At 39.9% G+C, this 10,767-nt stretch overlaps 2 protein-coding genes across 3 annotated transcripts in view; both read left to right on the plus strand.

The window, feature by feature from the left end:
- The window catches only part of TRAPPC10 (trafficking protein particle complex subunit 10), a 42,625-nt gene extending 35,958 nt beyond the window's left edge, over nt 1-6,667 (plus strand). For both annotated transcript variants that reach the window (XM_042809519.1, XM_042809520.1), the window contains exons 19-23: nt 361-487; nt 848-1,018; nt 2,225-2,402; nt 3,555-3,749; nt 4,563-6,667. In XM_042809519.1, the coding sequence (XP_042665453.1) occupies nt 361-487; nt 848-1,018; nt 2,225-2,402; nt 3,555-3,749; nt 4,563-4,801 (910 nt within the window). In that variant the 3' untranslated portion in view covers nt 4,802-6,667. The remainder of the gene's footprint in view (nt 1-360; nt 488-847; nt 1,019-2,224; nt 2,403-3,554; nt 3,750-4,562) is intronic.
- A 358-nt stretch (nt 6,668-7,025) lies between these two features.
- PWP2 (PWP2 small subunit processome component) overlaps nt 7,026-10,767 on the plus strand; it is an 18,853-nt gene continuing 15,111 nt past the window's right edge. Inside the window, exons 1-6 of the mRNA XM_042809521.1 lie at nt 7,026-7,130; nt 7,218-7,330; nt 8,172-8,266; nt 8,576-8,675; nt 9,565-9,708; nt 10,182-10,317. Coding sequence (XP_042665455.1) covers nt 7,113-7,130; nt 7,218-7,330; nt 8,172-8,266; nt 8,576-8,675; nt 9,565-9,708; nt 10,182-10,317 — 606 coding nt within the window. The 5' untranslated portion in view covers nt 7,026-7,112. The remainder of the gene's footprint in view (nt 7,131-7,217; nt 7,331-8,171; nt 8,267-8,575; nt 8,676-9,564; nt 9,709-10,181; nt 10,318-10,767) is intronic.

The following is a 10,767-nucleotide window of genomic DNA, read 5'->3' on the forward strand; positions in this document are numbered from 1 at the left end:
TCCACATAAACAGTCATACTCCCTCCCATTTATATGCTCCCTTCAAGTATTGGAAGGCCACAATGAGGTCTCCCAAGAGCCTTCTCTTTTCCAAGCTAAACAAACCCATGTAAAATATATAAAATAAACCAAACTGATCTATTTCTATATAGTTACTTGTTTCTGTTTTACATGAAAGAGTGTGTTTTACATCTCTGTTTCTACAGATTATTAAATATTGAGAGAAGATTGAAAGAAATACACCTGCTTTTATATTTTTTGCATGAGCTGTTCACTTTACAGCAAATTTATGGACCTCATATTCTGTAAATGTAAAAATGGCAATTTGCTAGAAAATTCAACAAACTTCATGTTTTTCAGGAAGTATGTGCAAGTCTGCATACAGAATTTGTCAGAACTCTGCTTTCAGCTTTCAGACAATAACCTAAAAAATACTGCTGACTATACAGATTTGCAGCTGGTACCTCTGAACTCTGAATCTCATCAGGTAAAAAGACTGTCCTGATGTTTTGTGAGCCTGTTGACAGGAAAGTTAGATGGAACTGCCTGCTAGTAATACCATTAGCACTTCTGTGCGTAACTTTTGTAGGAAGGCTGATAATTGGTGTTGTTACATCTTTGTGATCTTCTGAGTAACTTTCATTCTTAAAGATGCTTTCGAAGGCACTGCTGATGTTGGATAAAATTCTAAAAGATGTGGAGATGATTAGCTTGTCCATTCGCTGCTAACCTTGTTTTTTTTAAGCTATATTGAAACCAGAATGTATGAATATATGTAGCAGGATGTGTTTTTCCATTTCTCCATCAGAGGAAGGAAAACTAATGCTATAAACAATTTCTCTTTCAGGTCATATATAGTAAGCAATCAATATTCTTTGTGTGGGAATTGAAGTGGACAAAAGAGCTTCCTCTCTCCTTGCAGTGCCTGTTTTCAGTCAGCTTTTGTCCAGCTACCTCTGAAAAACAGTCTCTTACCTTGAAGCCGTTCACTTACGAGTTCCAAGTGGAAAATTTTTTTGTAAGTATTCTCAAGTATAGTATGTGTTAACTGAATATGATTTCTTAATATACACCACACAAAGGGGAAGTCGAGAAAAATATTTTAGAAAATTCTCTTTGAATAATGAAATTGAAGATCATTGGAAAGCTTTGTTGAATTGTTGAACTGAAAAAGAGGTAAATTATATGCTTACCCCTGGTATAGGATAGGAGGAGAAGAACACTTGTATGAGTTTCCTTGAACTCGATTTTTGTTTCCTGTTTTGGTTTTGCTCTGTTTTTCTGCCTCTTTGGGGTGGTGACGTGGAGAATGTCTGTAGATTACTTACTGAGCTGCTTTTTTCCTGGAGACTTCAGGCAGCCCTCTCCAAAACAAACTGCCATTTCCAAAGATCTTTGCTATTGTAAGCATTTGAGTTGTTTTTGTAGTGCTTTTGTATTAATGAGCTCCTCTAATGAAATATTTAGGATTTGCTAGGCCATTATCTTAAGTGTTTCTTCTTTCCCCCTTATGGACAAACTTTTTTGACCTGCTAGGAAGCTTAGGCTAGGTATGACTTCCCATTAAAAGAGCTTTATCAACATTACAAAAACTCATCTCTAAATTCAGTCATGTTGGCCTTTTTGATGCTTGGATAAAAGTAGCAGCATGAGAAATATTTCATTGGGTTAAATTCTTTTGCCCGTTTTCAGTGTTGCTGTGTTTTTTGCCTGCTCATTACAAAACGGCGCTGAAGAACAAGGTATCTTTTTGCCTACTGGCATGTAACTAGTATTTTTGGCACTTTCATCAGCATCCTTATGGATATACTTTTTTAAAGGGAGCTAAATATTTCCAGCACTGATATTTTAATCCTTTTTCTTTGGGGGGAGTAGAAAGTTTTATTTTGTAGTAATTAAATTTGTTCTTTGATAATATGAACACCTTTATTCAGGGGACCATGATGGTATGAGTGTTAAGTAAGCTTGGAATTTTTGTGGAATGTCTGGGAAGAGAGGAGTCAGGAAGCTAATAAAAGTTTTTTCAGTAATAGTAAGGTAGATATCCATTTAAAAGTGCTGAAAGGCTGAACAGTTAAAAGTCTTGGAAGTGGAGGGAAGAATTGTGTACTCTCTGTTGGTATCAAAAATAATTCAAATAAAATTTGGTTTAATTTTAGCAATAAAAACTTATGCACCCCACTTTTTTATTTCTTGATAACAGTACTCTTTCTCTTCCTTACAGACATTGTACCATGTGAAAACTGAAATTTTTCCACCACTGGGGACAGAGTACTGTAAAACAGGCTCACTATGCTCCTTAGAGGTGTCCATCACTCGTCTTGTTGACCTCTCAGAGGTTGACAGAGATGAAGCATTAACAGAATCAGATGGGTATTGCACAACAAAACTTATGTATGAAGGTAAGAATATTTTTTCTTACTCATGCTGACACAGTTTTCCGATAGTTCAGTCTCAGTAATGTCACCTGTCAGACTTTCTGTGAAATACATTCTTGTATTGTGATTATGACTTCCCAGTGAAGCAGTTTTCATTTCATTAAGGGTGAGAATTGTGATTTAACCCTGGCACACAGCTATGTACCACAGTGCTGGTCTTTCACTTCTCCTCAGATGGATCAGGGAGAGAATCAAAAAGATAAAACTGAGAAAACTCATGGGTCAAGATAAAGACAGTTGAACAGCTAAAGTAGACCAACTAAAGTAGAAGGTGCGTGCACAAGCAAAGATAGATAAGGAATTGGTTCACTGCTTGCTATCTGCACACAGAAGTTCATCTGCTTCCAGGAAATCAGGTCTTTATCATATATAATGGTTACTTGGGAATATAAGCGACGTTACTCCAGATGTTCCCCACCTCCCCATTCCCCTGGCTTTTATTGCTGAGCAAAACACCATGTGGTATGGAACATCGCTTTGTTCAGTTTGGGCCAGCTGCTCTGGCTGTGTCCCCTCTTAGCTCCTTGTGTGCTCCTGGCCTCTTTGGTGACAGGACAGCATGAGAGGCAGAAAAGCCCTTGGTTCTGTGCAAGCACTGCTCTGCAGCACTAAAACATCAGTGTGTTACCAATGCATAGCAAACCCAGAAATATGAGCTATATTAGTTACAGCTCATATAGCTCATTATATGAGCTGTAACTATGAAGAAAATTAACTCTATCCCAGCAAAATATGGGACAGTGAGAATATTTTATGAGTATTTTCTTTAAGTTTTCTTTAAATTTTCATTAAGTTGTCTTCAAGTGTAAGTGCTACTCAGGCTGCTTGAATGATTGTTTGAGGCAATGGTCCCTTTGGTGTAGGGCTGTTTTCTTACTTTGCACAGCTCTTATAGAATCACAGAGTGACTTGGCTTGGAAGGGACTTTAAAGCCATCCAGTTTCAACCCACTAGTGCAGCCCACTACATCAGATTGCCCAAGGCCCCAGCCAACTTCACACAGAAAATCCTGTGAGTTTTTAGATACTGCAAAAATACTGATTTCAAAGTGTTCTGTACTGGAGGTTCTTTTTTTCCAAGTAAGATTTTTGTAGTGTCTTCTCTTTGTTCTTGCAGTTGTTGACAACAGCAGTAACTGGGCAGTCTGTGGAAAAAGTTCTGGAGTGATATCTATGCCTGTAGCAGCTCAAGCAACTCACAAAGTCCACATGGAAGTGATGCCACTGTTTGCTGGATATCTACCTTTTCCTGATGTCAGACTATTTAAATACCTCCCTCATCATTCTGCTCACTCCATGCAACTTGATGCTGGTAAAGCTATCTTGAATACATGGCTTCTTAGAGAAATGGTTCTGCTTCTTCCATGTTCTTGAGTAAAGAGAAAAGCAAGGCAAGGAAGTGTACTGACCAAGTACCCTTAGATGTTTTTTGTACTGATCTTCTTTTACAGTTCTGATTTGAAACATTTAAGGTGCTGCTTTAACAGGAGGTTTGATTTCAGGTTGCAGTCTTAGCATGTGAGGGAAAATAATAAACACATTCTTTTTTTACTTCTTTTCTTACTTCCTTTAAAGATTCTGCTGCAAATTAGTTATCACTTAATTTTTAATCAAGTGAACATTGATTTGATAATGAAACCTCAGGATTAGAAGATTGTCCCTTAACTGCATACTCACATCTCTGTTAGTTTTGAAAACACAGTTTTTGTAATGACCAACTGGAAATAGAAGTACTGAGAACCTGTGGCGTATAAACCATGTCAAGGCTTAAACTACTAGAGACCTTGAGGTTTTTATTTGTACTGTTGAGTAGCTCCTGAGCTCTAGTGAGAATTCACTCCTGCAAACAACTTACCATTTGTCAGCAGCACTCCAGGAACTGCCAGTGTGCAGTCTTCTAATTTATGACAAATGTGAGGTAACACTGCTCAAATTTTTCACATAAACCAATATAATTCACACTGCCGAATCTGCTGCTTGCCAAACTTGAGCAGACTGTTACCTCAGCAGGGATGTTCAGTGACTGTTAACATATGGTAAGTTGACTGTGTGTCTGAGTTCTGAAATAATTTTGAGTTACTTGATCACTTCATAGAATGAAATTGTGGGTTTTTGTTTTGAACAGATAGCTGGATTGAAAATGATAACCTGTCTGTGGACAAGAATGTGGATGATCAAGCTGACAGCAGCAGCATAAGGAGCAGAGGTAGCTTGCATTCTGCAGCTAGTGGGGAACACAAAGGTTTGCCAATGCCCCGTCTGCAATCCTTTTCATCTGGTCAGGTCTTCAACTGCAGCACGGGTATGCAAATACTTGTCATTCCCAGCAAGGACGACCATGTTCTCGAAGTCAATATCACGTGACAACTCGGTATAAGAACAAGGAAAAAACAAACAAACAAAAACATTAGAAACTGGATATGAAAGCACTTTAAAGGATTATGACCTGATTAGTCTTTGTTGCAACATTTTAACGCTAAAGAAACCTATGGCACTCAACATTTACTGGCCATGGAAGCACCAGACAATTGTATCAATTTAAATGTACAGTGAAGCTTGTGTCAGCTAGTTTATATTGCCACTTTAATATGTTTTGTGTGAGCTATTGGGTTTTCTCCCTTCAGTCACATCCTGCATCTCAACACAGGGCAACAAAAACAAAATAAATCCAAATATTTGGACCACTTTTTTATTTTTGTCTGGCAGCTGATAGCTTAGTTTAATGCTTCCTACATATTTTAGAGTTAAGATTTGGGTGACAAAATTATCCAAATCTTGGAATTTTATGTAATTTACAGGCTTTTCCACATGTGCCACAAGTACAGTAAAGCATACAACAACTTGTTCATCAACTTAATAGTTGCTTTCCTGATTTTTTTTTTTTCCTCTTTTTTTTCTTTTACATTGTTAATTCCTGTCATTGCAATCTTATATTAAACTTCCATCATTTGCACACTTAAATGCATGGAAGCACTACTGCTATAAACAATCTTAACTGAACAAAATTCCTTAATTTTTTTGAGGCTTTCTCCTTCACAGAGTATACACTGTGATGTCACATATTATATGGTTTTATTTTTTTGGGGGTGGGATGGGTGGGACATCCTCTTGCATAGTTCTTACCAAAGAAAGATACTGATAGAATTTAATAATAAATTATTTGGCTTATTGAGTTCCCAGATTAATTTCTTTTGTTAGCATTTCTAAGTGGCTTGGTTTTCTGCTCCAATTTTGAAATTGGGGCAAAAATTTCAGTATGAGATAATACTTGAACAGTCAACCTTTCATCACAAAGGCTTAGTGTAATTATTACTGATTAGAGGCCAGACTTCCGCATTCACGGGGGAAGAAAGAGGTTGGTTTGATATAGGAAAGCTTGCAGATGTAGAATAATTGTGAAGCAAAGTTAAAACATGTAACTTAAAGAATTTCATTATTTATATCTTGAAATGTAAATACAAAAAAGTGTTTAAAAGAGAAAGTGTAATTTTTGTGAATGTTGCAAATTCACCTGTGACTGGAAAAATTACAACTCCTGATGTCCTGCTTCTGGTATTGAAACTTGTGCATTTAATGTGAGAATGACCTTTTCTACTTGCAGTTCTATAATGGTGCATTGTGAACAGACTCCACAGAGGAAAACCATCCTGTATGAGATATTTGTCAGTAAAGCTAAACATATTAGGAAAAAAAAAAAAAAAAAGGAACAGCTCACTAGGCAAATTTTTTTTTGTTATTTTCCTTTTTCTAAACTCAGGTTCTGCTAAATTACAAAGGGGAAGGAAAAAAATCCCTCTTTCCAAACTGAATTGCAGTTAAAGAGTGAAATAATACCTTGCATTGTTTTTGTTTTGTTTTATTTTTATTTTTAAAGCAATGTCTAAATAGATGTATAAAGTAGACCTGCTAGCTGAAAATGTTACTGTTACGCATCTTCTTTCTGTGAAGGAATGCCCTTTCTCTGTGGAAATCATACCATTTTGTTCTGGATAAAACCCAAAGCATCATTTAGTGTGAGTGAATGGCTGCTGGGATTCTTTGACTGGAAAAGGTAACAAGTTTGTGACTTTGACACTGCAGGTATTCTAATTGATTCCATTTTCATGGTTTGCTATTGAATCATTTTTCACATCGTTCTGTAATATACCGTTAGATTAAACACATTGTACTAAGATTGTTTAATGAAATTGTAAGCGTTACAGTTCTAAATATACATGTTTTAAAAAGAAATCCAAGTTCTCTACTGCTGTGACTTTTTATTTTAAGAAGAGATTACTTCCATCTCTAGCCCAAGCTGCTTTCCTTTAGAAAGGCAGCCCGTTAATTAGGTGAAGGTAACGTCTGAGGCTCTAGGAGGGGCAGCGGCTTCGTGTCCTGCTGCAGGTCCCCTGTGACAGGCCGGGCTCCCGAACCGCATGGTTATCACCGATCCCCTGAGCCCGGCTGGGATTCGATCCAGTGCCCTCTAAGGCGCTCTTAGCGCGAACCCCGCTACAAGCAGCGCAAGCTGAAGCCGTATATACGAAGGAGTAGGGGCGGGGCGGAGGTCCCTCTGTCAGTCACAGGCTCCCGCCTTCAGCGCGGAGCTGTCCCCTCCCCTGCGCATGCGCGGTGCTCCTTCGCTGCGTAGCTGGGCGCGCCGACCGCGTATGGTCCACGCGCTCTGCATGCCGCCATGAAGTTCGCCTACCGGGTGAGTGAGTGAGTGAGTGAGTGAGTGCCACTCGGCGGCCTCTGCATCTCCCCTTCCCCTCTAACCGTCCCCCTCCTCTCCTCACAGTTTTCCGGCCTACTGGGTACCGTGTACCGCCGCGGGAACCTCAACTTCACCCGCGATGGCAGCTGTCTCATTAGCCCCGTTGGGAACAGGATCTCTCTCTTCGATCTGAAGAAGTGAGCGAGACCTGGCAGCCGCCCCTCTCCTCCTCGCCTCTTTCTCTCCGGGGACAATGTGCGGGGTTGAGGCCCGGCCCTCCGGTGCAGCGTATGCATGAAACAGGCGTGAGCCTGTGTGCGCTTGCAACCCGGAAGGCCAACGGCGGCCTGGGCTGCATCCCGAGAGAGGTGGCCTGCAGGGAAAGGGAGGGGATTGTCCCGCTCCGCTCTGCTTCTGCGAGGCCCCACTTGGAGTACTGCGTCGAGATCTGGGGTACTAAGCACAAGAAGAGGAGAGCTGTTGGAGGGGGGTCCAGAGGAGGGCACAAAGATGCTCAGAGAGCTGGAGCGCTTTTCCTGTGGAGTCAGGCTGATGGAGCTGGGCTTGAGCTGCCTGGAGGAGAGAGGGTTCTAGGGAGGCTTCATTGCAGTGTTCCAGTACTTGGAGGGAACTTACAAGCAGGAGGAAATCAACATAATACACAAACTGATAGTGATGGGATGAGGGGGAATGATTTTAAATCAAAAGAGAGGATGTTTATGTTAGACATCAGGAAGAAATTTATTCTTCAGGTGGCACTGAGGCATTGGCCCGAGCTGCCCAGAGAAGCTGTGGTGCCCCATGCCTGGAGGTGCTCAAGGCCAGGTTGGATGGGGCCCTGGGCAGCCTGAGCTGATGGGGGACAGCCCTGCCCATGGAAGGGGTTGGGATAATCTTTTTGGGAGGTAATCTTTAAGGTCCCTTCCTATCCAAACCATTCTATAATTCTAGGCATCAGGCCATATTTCACTGATGCTAGAGATAGCAGTCGTTTCTGTGTTCTTGTACTGAATTTACTGCTTTGTCATCTCCTTGCAGTAATAAATGTGAAACATTCCCACTGGCCACACGTCACAACATTGTGTGTGTGGGGCTCTCTCCAGATGGAAGCCTTGCCATCCTTGTTGATGAAGGTACTTGCACAAATAATGTATTTGCTTTATAAAGGAATGAAATATAAGTACTGCATGAAAGTAGGTGTTCAACCTTAGATCAGAAGTGCTCTACTTTAACAATTAATTTAGATTTTCTGGGGAAGGTTTTTTAAGAAACAACTGGTAACTTTGATTGCTTTTTTTGACTTACATCGTTAAGTATGCTATCTTAAGAAGTTTTGAGGTGGTACTTCATGATTATTGTTGTTATTTTCACAGGGAAAAGCTAAGCTTGCTAGGATTATGTTTTCTTTGGGCACTAAATAATCTCCTTGTTCTCCCTCACAGAGGGAGCTGCCTTGCTCGTCAGTTTGATTGGTAAATCTGTGATACATCAGTTTCATTTCCACAAGCCAGTGCACAGTGTCTCCTTTTCCCCTGATGGCAAGTAAGTGAAATGTGTGTGCTTTAGAGCAAAAGAACAGAAATTGCCTCATAAGCTGGTTGTAATTATTAAAAACATTCTGACCAACCAGGGAATTTTATTTGCTAATTTTGGGCTTGACCAGGGCTACTTCATCAGTAAAGTTGAGAGGAGAAAAAAAAAAAGGAAAAGTAAAGCTTGGCGACAGTCTGGGAAGGTGGCTGTCATACATGTTGTCTATGGTGGAACTTCTAGAAGTACAGAATGCTTGCTGTGAATCTTAACTGTTCTTCCATGTTACAAGGAAGGTGGAAAAATGCGGGGGACTTGTCAATTCATAGTGGAGCAGTTCTGCTGCTAGCTTGGTTTAGTTTAAACAACTGTGTTACCTAAAAGGAACAGTTCTCTGAATTGAGCGGTTCTTTCCTTGTCCCTTAAACTTTAAGTCCATGGTCACTGAGCCAATGTGTAGTGACGTGAGATTGTGGGAAGCATCAAAGGGTAAGAGGAAAAGGTGCAGACTTCCATTTTGGCAGTATTTCTCAGCTAAATTGACTTGAGATGATGGTAAATGAATTTCTTGCTTGGAAGTTGGAATTGCAGTTCTTTGTTAGGGAATTACACCGGCTGTGGGGCAACTATAAAGGATGTGTGTAACAGAAATGCACATGCTTTGTGCAAGTTGCTAATATATGGAGAAGAAGAGAGATTGAAATAGAGTATCTGATTTTGAATGTTTGTAATTTACCTTCCTTTACAAGAATTAGTGAATAAATGTTTCATTATTCAACTTAATTGATTTTTCCAAATGTTTTCTGTTACATAGTACCTGCATTCTTGAATGTAGTAGTGAAAAATAGCTTACTTTTAATAGTTTTGCCTGCAATTCTGCTTTTTTTTTCCTTTATGACAGGAGGTTTGTGATTACAAAAGACAATGTTGCTCTTCTGTACCACGCTCCTGGGAAGAGACGAGAATTCAACGCATTTGTTCTGGACAAAACTTACTATGGTCCGTATGATGAAACAACTTGTATTGACTGGACTGATGATTCCAAGTGAGTTAAACTGAAATGCTGTGTACTTGCTCACTTTGTTAATGTTATTTGCATGTATGCATGTATTTTCTTTGCTGTAAAGTGATTCTAGCTTTAAAATTTGGATTATACTGTAATGAAATACTGTATTATATATCTCACATACTATATACATCGTGTATATGGTATGTAAATATTGTAGCTAGACAGACTAGAAGGTGTGAAATAGGCATGTGTTAGGGACCAGTGGTGCATTCTTGCTTGAAAACGTCCAGTCATTCATAAAAGACACGTTTCAAGTGTGAACATGGTTGACCCTTTGAGTGTATTTAATCCCATGTATCATTGCAAGAGTACTCATTTCAGTTTACAAATCTCACATGTAAAATTAATGTTTAAGTGCTGACTTGTCTTCCTCTGCAGAATGTTCTGCAGCCAGTCATGGTCTTAAAAACCAGTGTTCTAACTCAAATTGCCTTTTTCTTTTTTTAAAGGTGTTTTGCAATTGGAAGCAAGGATATGTCTACATGGGTGTTTGGAGCAGAGCGATGGGCAAACTTGATATATTACTCACTTGGTGGGCATAAGGATATAATAGTAGCCTGCTTTTTTGAAGAGGACAGTCTTGATGTATGTATATAATGGTACTATATTCCTGAATTTTAGTGCTAAAGTAGCTGAACTGCAGTCTTATCTTTAGGAAAAGATCTGGCTATACTGTTTTCACAGAACCACAGAATGGACTGGGTTGGAAGGGACCTCAAGGATCATGAATCTCCAACCTCCCTGCCACATGCAGGGCCACCAACCTCCCCATTTAATACTAGACCAGGCTGCCCAGGGCCCCATCCAACCTGGCCTTGAACACCTCCAGGGACGGGGCATCCACAACCTCTCTGGGCAGCCTGTGCCAGCACCTCACCACTCTCATAGTGAAGAACTTCCCCCTGACATCCAACCTCAGTCTTCCCTCCCTCGATTTAAAACCATCTCAACTCATTTGCAGTGATCATGAGTTTAAAATTCCTTGAGTGTTACAAGAAGTAACATGATTAAAATGAAAGTAAGTGATTTAAAGGG

The sequence above is a fragment of the Centrocercus urophasianus genome, unplaced genomic scaffold (genome assembly GCF_019232065.1).
Source record: "Centrocercus urophasianus isolate 14NV4802_14NV808 unplaced genomic scaffold, USGS_Curo_1.0 seq_12, whole genome shotgun sequence".
In the NCBI taxonomy this organism is placed as follows: domain Eukaryota; kingdom Metazoa; phylum Chordata; class Aves; order Galliformes; family Phasianidae; genus Centrocercus; species Centrocercus urophasianus.